Raw genomic sequence first — 20,363 nt, forward strand, 5'->3', positions numbered from 1 at the left:
GAATTGCTGCAACTCCGGAGAAAAGTAGAGGTACACCCCATGCATAAACTTCATAGAGACGCAATCGACACAGTTCTTGGCTCCTCTCGAGAGTCGTGGGACGGAAGTCTCTGCAAAGTATAAGGAAAAGAAAAATATGATGAAAAATAAAAGAATCAAAAAGAGATGAAAGGACGTGAATAAAGAAAGCTGCTAAGATGCATTTAAGCACGAATATTCATGTTTTATTCTCCATTCCATCTCTCTTTCCATTCTTTCACCAACACCCAAACACAAACCCATCATTTTTCTTTTATTCCTAAAAGGCTATCGTGAAATTTTTCAATACTTTATAGATGGTTAGAGTCAATGTAATGCTTATATTACACGATCATGTAAATAAATGAAATTCATACGTAAATAAATACTACATAGATTTATCCATGATGGTATCTTTTAAAATTACCGAATGAACCATTACTGCCAGATCGGCAAATCGGCGCCGATTAGTCTCCATGATCGGTTCATTAGCAACCACAATGAACTGTACCATTTAAAAGCATTGAAAGATTCTGAACGTAACCTCAAACATATAAAACTTGATTTTTCTATCACGACATAACCATAAAAAATCTCTCATACCTTCGAGATTTTTGTGATTTTCGGTAGACATAAGATTTCGTGTCAAACTTTTCAAGTAAAAAAAATCACGCAAACTTGCAATTTTGCCGTTTATGATTCATTAAAGTTCCAATTATACGAAATCTTCATAAGAAAATTATTAAAGTATTTCTAATTTAATTAGAGTCAGTCGTTATAATAATTGGGACATAACCTCAAAATTTTGAACATTCTGTGCCTTTTTGAAAATCATCCTACTAAACAAAATCGGTTCAAATTCTTGTTCGTATACTCCAATGAAGACTAGTAAAAAAACATCTATACAAGTTTATGTTTCATAACATAACCTCCAACAAACTCAAATATTTTAGTTTAAAGTTTAAGGTTATGCAAACATAACCTAAAAATATAGAAGATATGTCTTATAAATTTTAGATCTTGTGTCTGGGTGAAATTTGTATATATATATCCTTTCAAGATAGTCTTAATCGGTAAGTTTTTAGAATAAGAGCTTGAATAAGAGTTTGATAAAGTATTAGGGGTTAGAATTTGTTAACTTTCTTATACATCTTCATAAGAAATAAAATTTATTGTTCTTGTTAAATTCTTAAAGGTAATATGTATTGGAAATGCTTTTATTGTTCAAGCAGATCCATATTTTATTAAACTTAAAAAAAATAAATCATTTGATATTAGGTTATATCAACGACTCCTGCAGAAGTCTCTGGTTTTTCATAATTTTGTTAAGTTTTTTTTTGTGTAAAAATAACATTCAAATTAGTCAAACTAGTGATTTTCCAATAGTTACTGAGAAAAACTACTGAAAACAGTCCGGAAAATGGTTAAAATCTCTAAAGAACGAAACATAACCTAACTTTGAAGTAATCAAATAAATTCCGATGTTTCATTCTAAGAATAAGGCTCAAGTTATTAAATGAGGCTTTGAAATCAGTAGAACCTGGTTCTGTGATTCATGTAGAAGTAGCCTTCAGTGATGTTTGCACGAAATTAATCATTTTTATATAGTTCTAACGGAATTAAAAGGTTAAGCTTTATTGATTTATTTAAGGTTAAGGTTATTGTTTATAACGTTTATTTTAAATATTTCGTCCTTTTTTGTACCTAAAATTCGATTTTTCAGTAAATAATTCCTGAGTGTTTGTTGGTACATGCTGATACCACTAAAGCTGGAAATCAGATTTAAAACATAACCTCAACAATCAGGATACTGTTAGCAAATGAATGTAAAATTTTATGAATGCAAATTTATTTATTGCAATCATTTTCTACTTTGCTTACTCAATATGTAAAGAAATCTGTATAAATACAGATAGAATGTACTATACTGTAACATCGCTAGCAACAGCTATCTTAATATTTAAAAGCCTAAGCAGTTTTTGAATCTGCAACATCGACCAATTTCCAAGGGAACAAGAACACAATTTTCCCACACTATGGGAAAATGTATATATTTACTATCTAAGAAGGTATTAAATATAAAATTTCTAGGAAAATGTCACATTCTATCCATATAGAATGTGCAAATTTTGCTGAAAGAACACCTTTCAGCAGTGGGAACAGAATTCCCAGTGCAACATCATAGCGCGGGTTATACCTTTGCTGGGAAGATGGAATAAAATTGCACAAAATACTGCAATTGTTTCTGTATTCAAATTTCACCTTCCTCAATGGCCATGCATATTTCTTTTGCAAAAGAGAAAAAAATTACCCACTCTGAAAATATTTCAACATTAATTTAAGTGTCAGCAACAGCAAAAAAAAGCGGTTATGTGCATTCACCCTCCAGATTAATTTCATTTTCATTCATTTCATTTTCACTGAAAATACACCTGAAAAATATTTTCACTCTACTGTACTTATTAGCATGGCACGTAATTATTTAATAATGGGAAATTATATAGGGAGCTTATAATACCTTCCTCTAGACTTTCTCTTTTCATGCGCTTTTGCGAGACATTTTCATCTGTCGTTTTACATCGTCTCAACAGGAAATCTCTTCAAAAGATCCACACGCACCTCAATTGCACAGATTTATACACGTAATCCTTAGTGAAGGGGCTAGTATCCAGCAATTTTAGTGGAGGAAAATTACAATGGATAAACTTAAAAACGATTAACATAAATTGCATTTTACGGAATATGGTAGAAATTTAGGTTATGTAGAGATATAACCTCAAAGTAACGTAACATTTAAGAATCATCTCAAAAGAAATCAAATTAAAGATATTTGCATGAAAGCTTTTAAAAAAACCTAATTCGATCACTTTATAAACGTGTTAAACTTTATTAAGAAATTTAAGATTTTTTAATTCAATAAAAAAAAACGATTCGATATCGAAATTTTCAAGTAAATTTCAAAAGGGACAGATAATCCTAACCGGCTTATGTAGGTGAGATTCTTAACGTGAGCTAACTCGGAGTGCATGCAAATTCGATTTAGAGCTGAAGTTGGGAGACGCCATTCAGTTATCTTGAATCAAATTCGTGAAGTTATACAAATTTTGTATTTAAACCAAAATATCAAGGATTTGGATGAACTGACAGAAAAGTGTTATATGGGTGAAATGTAGACCAGAATGTTCTCTATAATTTTGCTGTAGAATTTGATCTCATCGATTACTCAGAAGCCAAGATAAGCGAGGTTTTTTGTTTCTTAACTCGTTTTTTCATCCAGAGTTCCCCAGGTAGTCATTTGTTGAACTTCAACTATATTAAAGAATTGTTGTCTTTTGTGGGACTTTCCATTTAAAACCCTATTTTAAGTGTCTTGGTGGAGTAGAGGCAGTCAAATTGGCATCTGAGTGATTTCAAAGCGTTATTATGGGAAAAATAATTTTTTTCACACTTAAACGGCAAAATCGGAGTGATAGCGTAGTCTGAGCGGAAAATGATATATGGACGAAATGTAGAGACAAATGTGCTCTACAATTATGTCGAAGTAATCATCAAAATCGGTTCAGCGACAGTCGAGATAATTGAGGTTATGTGATATTGTAATTGGTTTTTCGACTGTGGCGCCCCTGGTGTTGGTCCCACGAAGTTCAAATATTCTAGAAAGTTGTAGCATTTGGTGAGATCTTTCGTTTAAGCCCTCATTCATCAAAATCGGTCACATAGAACCGGAGATATGATTTTTTGAATTTCGTGAACTTTGACCCCTCATATCTCCGGTTCTATTGAAACCACAGCGCACATACGCACCATTTTGGAAACGTCCTAGACTGGACTACAACATACTAAAATTTCATTAACTTGCACAATGCCGTTTTTGAGAAAAGTGACTTTGAATTTCGATGAATTTTGACGCTATCACAGCGCCACCTGTGGTGACTTTTTGAACTTCCATCTGAAAGTGCTCATCGAGACGAAACCAAAAAGGTAAAATTTAGGTCGCTATGTTAATTAGAACCGGAGATAGAGGCCGGTCAATGTTCGAACTTTGACCCCTTATAGCTCGGATCAGGGGTTATGGATCGACTTAAGGTTTTTTTTTTGTTTGATAGGTATAATCAACGGCTACAACATACTAAATTTTCAGCCCGATGCACAATGGAATTTTTGAGTTATTTAACTTTTAAGATTTAAAAATTTTCTTTTTAAAAAAAGCGCCCCTAGCGGTGGTTTTATGAACTTGCGATGTTAGAAGGGGAAGTGGCATTTCACGAGAGCTTTCCAAAAAGCCCTCACTTTTTAAATTCTGACGATTGGAACCGGAGTTATGGCCATTTTAAGAAATTTTTTTTGGACCCTTATAGCTCGGGTCAGGGGGGTCGGGGGACCTTAAGTTTGGTATTGATGGAAAGCTCTAAGGCCCAGCTATAACATACTAAAATTTGAGCCCGCTCGATGCCATAGGGGCGGAGCTATTGAGAAAACAAAAAAAGGGGGGTCTTCAAAATGGCGGAAGAAGGGGTGGGGGGTGGGGGGTCAATGCACCAAGTTGCAATTTTCACCCGATATATAACCTTTGCCGAAAACCGCAAGTCGATATCTTTTTTAGTTTAGGAGCTATTAAGCTCCAAAGAGCGGCCGGCCGGCCGGCCGGCCGGCCGGGAACGTAAATTAGCCACATATATATTCGTGATCAGGAAGTGCTGAAACACATTTTGGCCAAGTTTGAGGTCGATCGGACGACATGAAATTTTGTTAGGATTATAGTAGGTGAGATTGTTAAGAATCTCACCTAATATGTCTTTATAAAATTCTGTATTAAAAGGGGTCCCGGGACTATGCACATTTAAATTTTTTCAATTTAAAATATTATTTATGACAATAGAACGAGTACTGCAGGGAGGTAAAGTAGTCAGAACGTAAATGTTTAACTGTTAAAAAATGCACTATTACTACATATTTTTTGACCTAAATTCCAAAATATTACCTTAATATTTTACCTTTTATATTGTACCTTAATAAGAGAAATTAAAGTTTTGTCTGATAAATAAACAGAAAGTATATTTCCTACATCATAAAATAGTATACATTAAGGCGTATTGCAAATATTAGCTCCCAATGGTAGGCAAATATTCACAATTGTGTGTGCATAATCTCGTCAGGTGCATAATTCCGGGATACCCAATATTTCCTTAATCAAACCTCAAATTAGTGCAAGATCTTAAAGGCCTTAACATGTAAAACCGTTTAATTTCTAATAAAAGTATTACAACATAGCAATGATCATTTTTAAGTTGTTTTTAGGATAATGTACTGAACATACTTACGGATTAAGCTGAGACACGGCTCAATCAAAATTTGACTACATTCCCATCGGTTTTCCATTAAGCCGTCTCTCGGTTTATGTCCTAAGTCTGTCCAAGGCTTAAGAATGATCATTTTAGGTTATGTTGCCTTAGCTCATGAGCTTAATGTTCTTATTTAGTTTTCTTTCTGCAAAGTCACGTTGTGTTAAACATAACCATCAACAAGTATTTCAAACTTCGAAAATATCAGACAATATTTTTTTACAGATTTTGCCACAATCAGAAAGATTTTAATATGAAATTCGGTTTATTTTAAATCGTTTTGATGTCTCTTTTTTATTAGGGGTCCAATAAAGGGATATCCAATAAATATAATCGAGTTCCTCAAATTTGAACTCCTCAAATTTGAACGACAGTTGAGTTCAAAAAGTAAAATTTGAGGTTATGTGAAGAAAGTTTTGCGTGGAGGTCCATTTTTCTCTGGTATTTCCTCAATATTATCGTTTTATATTAACTTCCGCAACAAATTTAAGTTATTTCACAATAAATTACATTGATATATTCTCTAAAGTTGTTTATCTTAATTGACGGAAAGTGCATTTCACATGAATTCCGTTACGTTTTTGAAAATATCGTTCACATTTGAGGAGTAAGAAATGTCATCTATACCCCCCAAATGTTCAAATTTGAGGAACTCTACTGTAAATAAAGGGATTTGTAGTCTTCATTTCGCAATTTAAGAAACATTTTGAGAAAAAATATACGTTCTTGAGTATAATTAATTAATTAGAAATTTCTTTACACGGCAGTTCAGGAGATTCTGTATCTTGAAGGTTAGGTATAACATAATCTGCAATTTTTAAAATGAACCTACTGATCAAATAACACCATGAGGTTAAGGAAAAATTCACTTTCTACATTCACTTTGTAAGCTTTTTCCAAAGAATATTGTGCAAATTTCAAATTAGATTTAATTCAGTTACAAAATATACTAGATCCTTGGTTACGAAAAGATTGTGGTTAAGAGCAAAAGAGTTATTGAACTCAAATACAGACTTTAATCTCAATGATGTCACAAAAATCTAATCCAGATTAATTGTCCCTGAACATTTTAGAAAGCTCTCGCGGGATTTCAACACACTCGATAGCTTAATAAATCAAAAATGTAAATACCACTTGTTCCATGCAATAAATCATAAATCTCCCTCCATTGCAGAATCCCCCATCTAACAACAATTAACTCTCCGCAGAACACGCTAAAATTCTATCAGAATACCCCAATTGAAAAATCTAACACGGAAACCAATTTTAAAAGGCAAAAAAAAAAAAGAAATCTCAATATCGAAAGAAAAGAAGTCAATTTAAAATCCATTTGAGAAAGATATAATTCCACAAAACATAATAAGATGTAGAGAAGCACAAAAAAAATAATCGTAATTCTTTCAAATTGTTACGAGACAAGGTCGTCTTGTTTCTTTCACACACCAACATGGTTCAAATTCCACACCAGAAAGTTCAACTACTTTGCTATTGAGACGCAATGTGAGAAAAATATTCAACCTTTCGAAACTATATAGAAGACATCTAAAATCGCGCACTTCTGTATATACTTTTTCACACTCAAATGCGCAATGCATAAAATTTCTTGTCCATTAGATTATACTTCACTTGGAGCTTTAATTAACTTCCAAGAAATATATCAAAGAATTCAGTCGATATGTAGGAAAATGTTTAATGTCAAGTAATTCAGCAAATGGAATGAAAAGCATCTTTTCTTTGCCATTCAGCATAAAAGTAGTACAATTAAATGATCTTGAAATTATTGAATACTGAAGTTTTTTTTATTATTATTATAGTAGAATTTATTGCAACATATGCTGCAATTATTAGTATGAATTTCTATCTGGAAAATTATTGTCTGGCGGCAGAGTCATCATTGTTACACCGAGAAAAAAGGTGCTGTAAATGCATTTCTAAAGCTCTACGATAAACTTAAAAAAAAGAAGGGAAAAAATTATTAAAATAAGATTTAAAAATCAACTAGAAATATTTTAAACAATATAAAATCTCTTAAAACCACATTTGGAAATCAGTAAAATTTCATAAGAATTTTTCAAACACTTAAAAAAAAACAGCTTAACTTCTTAGCGCCTCTCATAGTTCGACTTTCAGAACACTCCGATTATTAGAAAATTACCTCAAGTTGAGTAATTTTGAAGCAGAATGATTCAAGAACAATGGCATTAAAATCTAAGCCATAAATGTGCCAAAATCTCTCAAAATTAGATCAATTTTGGCATTGACTTCGAATTCTGCTACAGAATTAATGATATCGTGGCATTGATTTTAGAACATATTGGCACTGATTTTGAAAAACCCGAATTTTTGTAAATGGCATTGAATAGAGCATTACTTTTTAAATTCTAGAGATTTTGGCGCATTTTGACAAAATCATTTGGCACATTTTGGTACAAATGAAACACATTTAATAGAAAAACATAAAGTTCAGCAGAACATCGAAACTTGACAAATGTGGCTAAATTTAACTTTACTCATTAAGAACGACGAACCGAGCCTTTAAATACATCTTTTAAAGATAATTCGTATGGATCTTAAATATCAGGTTTCTTAAAACCTTTAACCTGCTGCAGATCCATTTAAAAATAGAATAAAAACCTTTAACTTTATCTTATGCAAAATTTTTATAAAATACGATTGTTCGTTTTTTTTTAAATCAAAATAAAAGTTATAACTTTTAAGTGATAAATACGGCTGGAACGAGAAGATTATCACCTTTGAAAATTTAAAATTATTTTACTATTTAACTAGGGCAAAAACTATGTAAATTTAGATTTTTTTTAAAAATCTTTTTAAGAGGAATATTAAAATTAGAATTTGCAAATATTTTTTTTTGAAGAATAATTATTTGACAAATATTTTGTCTTATACTGCATAGTAAAATAAATTTCGTAAAATTGTTCGTAAATGTTTGTAAATTCCTACTGGAGACTTACAAAATGCTCGTTAAGCGTGTAACCCAATAGAAAGTTAGTAAAAGTTTGCACTTTTTACAAACTTTGTTCGTAACCCAATAATTTAACGAACATTTTATGCTGTTTTACAAACATTGGACTCAACCAAATGACAAAATTTTACAAGCATTTTTCTGCTCCTAGTGAGTAGAGGCCTTTACTGCATAGAAAAATAAATTTCGTAAACTTGTTCGTAAATATTTGTAAATTCTTTCTGAGGACTTATGTCCAGCGCACAATAACTTTTGTTTGTAAACATGTATTCTAAATTTCCCATGAGGGTGAGCGAGATGACCAGATCTAGATCTCACTCACTATCATTGAAATGTCAAAAACATGTTTACTAAACAAAAGTTATTGTGTGTTGGGCATTACAAAATGCTCGTTAAGCGTGTAACTCAATAGAAAGTTAGTAAAAGTTTGTACTTTTCACAAACTTTGTTCGTACCCCAATAATTTAACGAGCATTTTTTGTTGTTTTACAAACATTTTTTACAAACATATGACAAAATTTAATAAACATTTTTCTGTGAGTTTCCAAACATTTACAAAAAAAATGTTTGTAAAAGTACAAAAAAGTGGTGAGTAAAGTCAAGTGATTATGTTACGAACGTTACGAATAATGTTTGTGAAAATGTACCAATTTTTACAAACTTTTTAGTGGATTATACGCTTTAGAAGCGTTTCGGAATCGCAAGACCTAGTAGGAATGCACAAACATGTACGAACAATTTGACTAAATGTTTTTTTTCTGTGTATTTTATAAAAAATTCTTCCTTTCAAAAACAAGATTTGAATTATAGAATTATAAAGTATTTTTAATAATCACTTATCTATCACTTAAAAAGATAATTAACTTAATATTTACAATATTTTAAAATAATGGTAGTCAAACCTTATTGAAATTTTTATATTTATACAAATTTTCAATAAACAACATTTTAATTTCCCTCCAATTTTATTTATTTGGAAATATTTTTCCTTCTTCCATTGAAAAATCATGTAAACTCGCAAAGTGAAGAAGTCTTTAGCTATGCATCTTTATCTGAGTGTTTATATATTTATTCCATCACGAGGCTAAATATATAATAAAATGAATGATTAAAGCAATTTGCCAACAAGTTCTCACACTAAACATCTCAACAGGAGTGAATACAGAAAAAACAGTAAAATTTCACCTCTAAAACAAATATTCAGAGAAGCGAAAGTGATTTTGTGACTTTTCTTCATATCTTTTTCCCATGAGTGAGGAAGAAGTGTTAAAAAATAAATAAATCCATAAGCATATTTATTTAAATAAACAACCAGAGGGAGAAAAAAATAACGTTAAAAAGAAGCTGAAATCATTAATTCCATGACATGAAAATTCGCTGCATCACTTGAAATGATCTCAAATATCATCCTTAAGTTAAGATATGCACCACTGCTTATAATCATTTGGAAGAGGCCATTAAGAAAAATTCTTGTCAGCACAAAATGACACGTTACAACATTGGTTGAAGAAAAAAAACTGCCTCTAACACTTGAGGTGTGTGTGAGCATGAATAAATTAAATATTACTTAACCCTTAGAGATTTATCGTTTGTCAAATATGTCACATAAATTTCTCTTTGCAGGAATATTTTAGCGCCTTTGAGAAATTTCACTGTGTGTAACCATCAAAATCTTCGTGTTTCTCTCTATATTAACTCTGTTCAATAACTTTTCTTCGCAGAAATCCTCAACTCTTCATGACTTTACTATATTTTATTGGACAGTGAATTAAATTATCTAAACGACACAAGTGATTTACTTCTGTTTTCTTGCATCTCTCTAGCCTTCCTCACACCCTACCCATTTCTCTCTCAACACACACAAAATTTTAATTAGAAAGTCACTATCTGGTGATGCATCGAATTGAGTAGCAAATACCATTAAAATTTTCATTTAGTTACTTTTGCACTATCATAAATAATTGCCACAAGCTTCTTTGTTGTCTATAAAATATATGTGAAAATACAACAGATAATTTGAGAAAGGCTGAACAAATGTTTATTTATTACAAATATATTTCTTAAATAAATTCTGGTTAAACTAAAATTTTCAGCAGCAATTCACCAAAAATATTTAGGTCATGTCTTTGTTTCTGAATATTCCAATTCAATTGAATATTTGTCTTGAGTTCATGTTTTTTTTTATTTACTAATTGTTATTCAGTTATTCCTTTCGTTTTTTTCTTTTTTTTTAATTTACTCGTAGAGATCAAGTGACTTTCTTTGTTAAGCTCTCGTTTGGATAAACAAATTGCTCAAGGTCTGCAAGAAGGCGAAAAATGCGTCTTGAACGAAAAGTAAAATAAAACCAAAGGGGCTGATAGATAATTTCAAAAATACTATTGCGGTTTTATGTGTAATTTTCCTAAAGAAAGCATTTTTTATCTTTAAGGTTATTATTCTGTCGAGTTACGCATATAGGAAGAACTGGGGTACTTTTGAAATAGGGCTATTTTCACCTATTTTTAAATGGAATTGGACCTTAGGGGGAAGTGGGGCACCTTTGAAATTTGAATTTTTCATCTATTTTTAAATAAAATTGAGCCTTATTATAATGTAATTTAGCTTCTCAATCTGTTTGTGCAGCTAAATTATATCACAATAAGGCTCAATTTTATTTAAAAATAGATGAAAAATCTCAATTTCAAAGGTGCCCCACTTCCCCCTCCCATGATATAATTTAGCACCACAAATCAATTGTGATACTAAAATACAAAGTCGTATTTCAAAAACTCTCCAATTCAGGATGTCCCACTTCTCCATAGTAAAGTCAAAAAAAAAGCATCAAAACGAATTCTGATGTTTTTCCTGAAGAAAGAAGCTCATCTCGCCTTCCATTCTGTTGTTAGTCAATTGAGGGTGGTCGTGAGGGGATGAAAAATTTACCCTGCACCCAGAATCGTAACAACACTGTCTGGAGATTTGAGAAAAATTACTTTGAACTTTTCAACTGACATGGCATAGGGATCTCCGATATATTTAAAAAAAAAAGTGTAGGTCAAAATGTTAATTAAGAACAGAGGAAATAGGCCAATAATTTTTGAACTTTAGGTCAGGTAAGTCAGAAAAGAGACCTAAAAGCTATACTACACTCAATAGCTGACTGCGAAGATACCAGGAAGGGAGCATCAAAGAGAGGGCTCCTCAGGTGCCGAGTACCACTATAAAGAGCTCAGAATTGGCGCGTCAGTGCCACTCGGCCAGTATACTACTGCTGTATTCCAAGCCATCGAGCCGGGGAATCAGTGGTGCATTAGGCAAGATCGTTGGCTCTTGGACGGATCGATTCCCCGGCTCGACTTACTGTTGTGAGTTCGAGTCCGGCCGGTGCAAAGATCTGAATGTCTAATTTAGGCAATTTTCATAATGTTAATAACATAATAAAATGCACCGGCTACGCCCAACAACTCCGGGAGCATGGAAGACACATCCAGAATGCGGGGAAGGCGCTCCTGGGCGAGTCTACGAACGGACTAGCAGATTCTTCTCACACGGGATATGAACATTGTAAAAAAATTATTACCTTTGTAATGAATATATCTCGATACAATTAATAATAATAATTCCAGGCCGAATTCACAGTAATCTTAATTGGGTTCAAAGCCTGACCGAATCTGATGTTTCTGGGAAGAAAATAAACATTCTCTGACTAGCAGAACAGCTTTACTTTCCATATCAGGAAACAACTCCCGGTCTTAGCTGATGCTCGAGTGCTAGAAAATGTTAAAAGCGATCTCATTTACCTGTGAGATCGGTCTACATTGGATGCCTGGCCACTGTGACATTGCGGGTAATGAAGAGGCCGATTGCTTCGTGGTGCTAGAAGCAAAGACCGAATTCATCGGTCCCGAGCCTGGAGGACTTATTCACACAACACCAAGCGATCTGTATCACCATAGCGAGTTCACACTGTTCATGCCACTTGTGGATAAGAAAAGAACGGAGTAGTAGCCATGTTTAATGTAGTACAACCTCTATACGTTGCAAAAACGCTGAGGAAACGGGTCCTACATTTTGTATGTGACTGTCCAATACCGAGCCCTTATAACACCAGACGAGCGCTACTTGTCTAAGTGGTGCTAGAGTGGAATGGCCTTCCAAAATTCAAACCAACTTGTCTAATGGCCTCTACACACTAGAGAAAAAATGTTCATATTTGATTGTTATTCTTACACAAGCGTAGGTAATTTGCTTCAATATGGACATAAATTGTTCTAGTGTATAGAGGCCATAAGGGAATTTATCAGAATGACTGGCTGACTCACTACATAAAACACGTAAGTAAAGGACAGCCGAAAAAGGGGATGTATAAGAAGCCCAAACGGAGACCTGAATACAGCGGGCGATCTGGCCAGGACATGATGAACGAGAAGGATAGAGCGACTGGCGCCGAGGTTTGGGACCAGAAGAGGAACTGAAAGTGTATGGATTGACGACACTCGCTGGCCCCAAAATTAATCTATTTATCTAAGTCGGAAAATATTAAGTTTTCCTCATTCTATATGTGTAAAGGACAGTTATAACATCTCGATTAACACAAGATAAGGTGTTACTGAATTTGTCTTATTTTCATACATTTGGTGCCGTTCTTCAATTTCTTAAAATTTAAGATATTGCATTAGGTTAAGCACTTACTAAGTACTTAATAAGTATACTTATTATGTTATCCGGAAAATGTGTTTGAGATATCAACGCATCCAGTAATGATTTTACAAACTTCTATTATTTGAAGAAGCAGTAAAAAAGGATGCGGTAGTTTCTCAGTTATTTTTTTTTTTTAAATTTATATATCAAATGTGTAATGCGCTTATTTCTCTTGAATATGTTCTTTATTTATATTAAATTTGATATACCGATTTTTTAAAAATAAAAATAGAGCGTAGTTACAGCAATTTAGTTTAAATCGTGTGAATATTTTTTATAATGTGGCAAGCAATATGATTGATTGATAAATTTCTTGTTAAGTATTGTTTAAAACCCATATTAGAATTTCCCTGAGAAAAGTTAAATCAAGAGAAAAGTAAAGTCAGCAAAATAGTCAAATTATGCAGAAACCTTAATACTTTAAATATTTTACAAAGATTGCTGGAAAAAATAATTCAATAATTCCCAAATACCGAATTATTGTCCTAATAACGTCGATTTTCAAAGATCATTAATGTGCTAAATTTCCCCACCTTTCCCTAGCATTTCAACGCCTTCGAAAATCAAAAGATTAACGCCTCAAAGTACATCAAGCGGATCTCAACTCAACCTTTCGCTCTAATCCAAAATTGTGCCTTCACTAATTCAATTATACAAAAAGATGCAGAGGTTGATACTTTCCTACTTTACTAATTTCATATAAAAAAAATATTACACAAAAGCATAATTAAATGAAAACAGCAATGAATTTAATTTGTCTAGTGGGTGGAAAAGCAAATTACAAAATATACTGCAGGCAATATTGCACAAGTTTCCTCTCTCCTCTTCGCCAAACCTAAAAGTCCCATTTCCTAATTAAAAGTGTCTTCCCAATTAACAAAGTAATTTAATTCAGAGAACAAACTTAAATATTGAGATAGTAAAAAAAAATGTATACAAATGTCGGCACTTTTGGCTGAAAGAGAGACGCCCTCCATCCGAAAACAAACCATGGATGATAATTAGGAAACTGGTGCAGAGTTTTAATGTACTTTCTGAGAAATTAGTCGTTTCTCTATTATGACGAGCAGTGAAGGGTTAAAAAACATTAGCAAATGAAATGCTATATGAAATGTTTTATAAATAGATCATTAAAGACTTCTTTTCTTTCCATCATCTCTCCCTAAATAAATATTAGATTACACACATGATACCGAATCGGCAGTTCTTTTCTTCTCCTGCAACTCATAATAAGAAAACCCAAATAGAACTAATTATAGATGGACTCGATTTTTATTGCTCCAACTCGCAAATGATAGCCAATGTAAGTAATCTCCCTGCTTCTTTGCGAGTTTTTCAAATCAATAGTGAAGAAAAGGTAAGAGCTGTTAACAGGGTCGCCTTCACATTAACAGCAATTTTCGTACAATTGCTTTTTTGAAGGAAATCGCTTATACCTGCTGCGTTAGGAAATGTCAAAATTCTGTCTATAGCCGCTACACACTAGCAGAAATTTCTTTAAAAAATTCCTTTTTAAAGAAAATTTCCCCTATCCTTGTTGGCAGAAACGTCAGAATTTTTTAAAAAAGGCAATTTTTCACGAAAATTGCTCCTAGTGTGTAAACACCATAAAAGACAATTTTTGACGAAAATTATTCCAAAAGTGTTAAGTTCCAAAAGAGGTCTTATGGCCTCTACATAATAGAGAAATTTATGTCCATATTGAAGTTTTTCCTGCACAAGTGTAGGGAATTTTCTTCAATATGGACATAAATTTGTCGAGTGTGTAGAGAGGCCATTAAAGAAAAATGCTTGATAACATGTTTTTAAAGGTTTTAAGTAAAAACATACACCACGCTAATTTTATCGTTTTTAACTTTATTTACATATTTTAAAAATTTTCCTCCATCATGGAGCATTTTTAAGTAAAGGTCTTCACGTATTATAAGTATTTTTTATCAAAAAAAAAAAACAGGTTTTTTAAGGAAATCGCCTATACCACTATAATTGCCTAGATACTAGAGATATTTATGTCCATATTGAGGTAAATTGCCTACGCTTCTATAGAAAAACTATCAAATATGGCCGTATTTGTCTAGTATGTGGAGGCCATAAGGAGCAAAGACAAAATTCCGTCAAAACTCAATTTTTGACGAAAATTACTCGCAATTTATTTTAACACTAAACCTACCAAAACCCGGTAAAATTGACCGGTTTAAAATTAGCACATATTTATAAACGGTACAATGTCACTATCGAACTTTATGAGTCTCTTCAAATTTGCATGTAATATATTTTTCAGTGACTAAATTTTCGCTCTTTTCAAGACAAATTTGTTGAGTATCCTACCCTACCGCTGTTTGTCATTTGACCGAAAAACGAACAAAATTGGTCGGTAGGTTTAGTGTTAAAGAACTTAATTTTTCTTTTTGCATATTTGGCCATAAATCGTGACAAAATCTTTCATTTTGATGAATATTTTTTCACAATTTGTAGAGGCTATTGAGATATCTACGAAAAGCGTCTGATTGTCCAACAGACGTGTGTTATAAAATAACTGGGGCAACACCGAGCATGGTGTTGGGGTAGCACCGAACACTGAATCTTATTACTAAACTGCTTGGACTATTTTGACCATTTATTCTCGTCCTTTGAAGTCTAATATTTATTTTAAAAAGCCACAGCGTTCGGTAGTGCTTCAGTATCCTCTATACTTCTTTTGCTACATTTTCAACAGTCTTCAATAGTTAAATAGACAAAACACTAGATTCGTTGTGCAGTAGTCCTGCAAACTGAATTGTCCAAGAAAAAAGTAAAAATCAAAACAACGTCAAAATACAATGACTTAGATTGGTTTCTACTAAGAAGTAGATACAAGCACCTCACTGTTAAGAAGAATTACAAAGAAACTTCTCAAAGGTCCAAGTCTAGATTGCTACTCTAAGCATTCAACGAAGTCTCTTTTACTTCATCATCAATTTTGGTTATATCTTTTCAGTCATACACAAAAATAAAAAATGATGGTATTTGACTTGTAAAATTACGGCACATTTTCTCACACACTCGGTGCAAATTATTTCCTCTAATCATATCTTGTGTATTTTTTGTGTATAGAAGAAGAAACAAATCTTGTAATATTTCTTCCATTATTCCAATTTTCATTTCGACCTCAATATCTTTATAGTCTTTGGAGAGTCTATGGTGCTTTTTATAGTCTTCAAAAGTTGCAATTTTGTATTAATTGGGTCATAATAAATCTACTTCTAAGATATGATATTTTCTCTTTCTCAAAACATAACATAGACGCACCCACCATACGTTCTTCTCTAACAATTTTTTTTTGTTTTTAATATTTCTTCCTCTCCACATTGCTCTCTCATATAAAATGATGCTGATGCCAGCCATCCACACACAATTCATTAGAAGACAGAAGAGAATGTATGAAATACAAGAGAATCCATTGTATAAAATCATATTGTGAATTTTAATAAAAGAGAATCAGAATGAATAAAAATTAGATTAAGATGCTGGAGTTGAAAATATACCGTGTATTCATTCTTTATTATTACCATTCAAGAATTATTGCGAGATGTGTGTATATTTTAATAATAAAATAATATTTCATTGAAATTCAATTCACTCTTTTCTTCATAGTGCTTCACATTTAATTTTCGTCTCTTTATTCTTTTCCATTCATTTTTTTTTGGTTCTTTCTTCAAAACCCATCATCACAAATACTCAATGAATCTCTTTCATTGTCCCAAAAAAAAAAGAACGCATCACAAACACTCTTCTTGGCCATGAATTGTGAGTATTTTGCCAGTGAAATTTGTAGTTTATATCCAAAGGAAATCTCTTTTGTGATTGACAAGTTTCACACACAAAATAAAAAAAAACATATCACTTCATGAGTTGAATTAATAACGAAATTCATGTGATTATCAAAAAAAAATCGAAGAAAAAACTCCTAACAAATTGTTGAAAATAAAATAAATCATTCTAAATGATTTTTCATAACCCAAACAGATAATTCAATTAGCTCTAAATCTTTCCAATAAGCCTCATAAATTGTAAGATGAGCTAGAAAAGAATGCTGTTTCAGAGGAAAATTCAACTAACATTTCTCCCCAAAATTTACGACTAGTCGATGGCATATTTTTTTTTTTATTTCAATGCTAAAGGGTTGAAGGTTTTCCCTAAATGGAAATTTCTCACTTCATTGACGACACCAAATGAAGTGGAAAGGAGAAATTGCCTTGAGATCGTTGATTGAAAATTCACACCACCAGAAAAAAAGAGAATAAGTGAGAAAGAAGACACACTTGAAATTTAAATCTAGTGGTTGACTAGAAAGTTCGTGGGACGAAAATGAAAGAAAAAAACCCAATATAAGAAAATCCAAAATAAATTATTCCGCAAATAATGAGTCTCTCCTGAGATCAATGTGAGGAAAATTTCTAGATTTTGGTATTCTGATATCAAAAAAAAGGGTGGCAAAGCATTCCAGCTTTTGCGAAACTTAGATGTTTACCTCAAAAGTACTTTCACACAATTTACTGCTTACCGGTCCACAATAGATTTACTGAACAGATTGAACCACTCAAAAAAAAAAACGCCAAAAATAACTTACGAGTAATAGAATTTATTTTATGTTAAAAAGCGATTTTGAGTCGGCTCATTACCGGTTCATTACCGATTAGAATCGGTTCAAGCTTATCAAGAATTCCAAGATTTTCCAACAATCCCAAACATTTGGGATTCAGTTGATAAATACGCTATAAATACGCTCTCTAGAGCCTTTTTAACCTTTGACCTTGGAGAACCGTATTACAAATGATTCAACGGGATTTTTGTATATGGACGAAATGTCCGCCTCGGTAATCGCTCTGGGTAAGAGAGAGCCTGGGTAAGAGAAGGGGTAGGGAGTAAATGAGCGGCATGTTAATGGTTCCAGGCTTGACTTATAGCGGTCCCCCGAAAATCCCAAGCCTCTACCTGTAACCGTTTGGGCTCTAGGCGCGATAACTGCCGGACGGACAGACGCACAGAAGCAAAGACGAACAAACAGCATGATGTCAAAAAATTCGAAACTTCCGATTTCCAAAATTCTACCAAAATACGACTTCTTAGGCGACAAGGAGTCTCTCACTGTGGAGTTCGAGCAGTAAAAATGAAGATCAAGATGTCTAATCTGACAAACGTCTTGTCAAGACACTAACAATTTAAATAGTTTCACATTCGATGTAAAAGAGGCATATTGTAACTGTTCGAACTCCAAGAGAGAGCAAAATTCGAAATCGATTTTTTTTCAACTTCGCACCGTCCTGGCTGCCAAGCGGTAAGATATATTGACTTCCGATCTTCGGTGACCTCCCTTCAAGTCAACATTCTCTACCGAACTAACTTACCCAAATTATCGCCCAGCCCTTCTATCCCCTCCAATTTGTAATAGATTGTTCAAAAACGATAATACAGTAGACTCTCTCTCAATCGGGCATTTTGGGCAAAATATCATCCGGTTTAGCGATAGAATTGAGCGTCAAAGCCTTTGTAAATTCCACAAAAGCGCTCAATTATAAAGAATCACGATAAAATTTGAAGAACTACAGCGAATTTGAGTAAATTTGCATCAAAATCAAACGTGAAAATTGCCAACAAAATTTTTTGCCAGATTTAAAAAGAGCCGATTGAGCGAGAGTCTACTGTAGGTATAATAAAAACACGACATTTGACCCTCCATTTTAATCGAATGGTGCTTGTTTTAATAAATACGTATCGAAGTAAGGGAAGTATTTCAGGCTTCGCACACATTCTGGCTTCGAACACTTCATATTTTTCCCATATCCTTTTAGTGAATCTCAACTAATTTTTCAGAAAATGTATGATTTGGGACTAGCTATTAAAATATATTCCCATAGATAGGTAAAATTTATTAAGGGAATATGGAAAAAAATATGAAGTGTTCGAAGCCAGAGTATGTACGAAGCCTGAAAGTCTTTCCCTACATTGATTTAATAGGTTATTCATTGCACAATACACAATATTTTCCATTTAAAAAAGAAAGAACTGATACACTTGAATGGGTTTGTGATAAGGAAAAATTACGAGATGAAACCTCAAGAAAGATATTAAACAACAAACCACTTATGATAATTCTACCATTTCTTTCCAAACATCGCTCCACGAACTTTTACCTCAACCTGAATTCAAAATTAGACATTTATACATAGCACCTCTTTCAAACAAAAATATTTCTTTAATGAATCAATTCATTTGGAAACAATCATTTAAGGGGATGACTCAGTGCAACATTAAAGAGTACCTCTTTTACATCAACATTCAAGTCCATTTCTCAAGCATAGACCAAGGATTGAGAAGAAATTACACCATGATAAGATATCTCACTGAGGAATTTCTCTTCTCAAAAAACCATCTTCAATCCGCTCATAAACCATGGAATGCAGCAATTATTGACTTTTACGTTCGGCAGAATAACAAAAAGAAAAAAAATAGTCACCGTAGTTGAAAAGTACATAAATATTAGAGAAAAGAGAAAAAAAACTCAAAGGGAGAAACTCCATCAAAGTGGTAAGTAATTTATGAGAAGACGACAAAACGTAATCCAGAGAAATTCCCTTCTGTTTCTCTCCTCCACTGTAAACAAACATATCGCATCATCCATACAACACTCTTATAATTGTATACTATACATAGTCTCGAAAGAAAGATTTATCAACCAATAGGATAGTGTATAGTTTATGCAAGAATGTGACTCTTTTTTCCTGAACTTTTCTGTCACAGGAATTCAAACGTGTAAATCTTGTTAAATGGAATTTATCTGAGAAATATTGAGAAATTCCTCTAAAGGGCACTCAAACGCATACTATAAAAAAACTATTTTTCTTTCCAAATTTAGGATAAGTGTTTAGGATTCGAATTTAACTGAAGATCAATATTTATGACACTAGCAGTGAGGCTCACAATATTAATTTAATTTCTTCCTTTTTTTAAACATTTGCTTTCCTAATGTGAAAAAACTGGAAAAATTGTAAAATCGGCTAAATTTTCTCCACTTTTTCTTATTTTGTTGGACTATCAGTAATTTAATATTGAATAAATCGGATATGTGGGGTCTTACTAAGATTGGAAAACATAAGAGCATTTGAAAAACTTGACAATCAGTACAGTTCTTTAGCATTTACCAACGATCTGTAAATCTTTCATTCTGAAATATTTATGCAGAATATTAAAATAAATAGCATCAAGACATCTTTAAGTTTGATACGAAATATTTGAGTTACAATATCGGCCAAAAGTTTCTTGACAAATCTATGTTCGAGAAACCAGGTGGAAAAAAA

At 32.6% G+C, this 20,363-nt stretch overlaps 1 protein-coding gene across 1 annotated transcript in view; it reads right to left on the minus strand.

The window, feature by feature from the left end:
- The window catches only part of LOC129808216 (probable G-protein coupled receptor Mth-like 1), a 72,050-nt gene that overhangs the window by 19,407 nt on the left and 32,280 nt on the right, over window positions 1–20,363 (minus strand). The window contains exon 4 of the mRNA XM_055858022.1: window positions 1–110. Within this exon, the coding sequence (XP_055713997.1) occupies window positions 1–110 (110 nt within the window). The remainder of the gene's footprint in view (window positions 111–20,363) is intronic.

The sequence above is a fragment of the Phlebotomus papatasi genome, chromosome 3, assembly GCF_024763615.1.
Source record: "Phlebotomus papatasi isolate M1 chromosome 3, Ppap_2.1, whole genome shotgun sequence".
NCBI lineage: Eukaryota > Metazoa > Arthropoda > Insecta > Diptera > Psychodidae > Phlebotomus > Phlebotomus papatasi.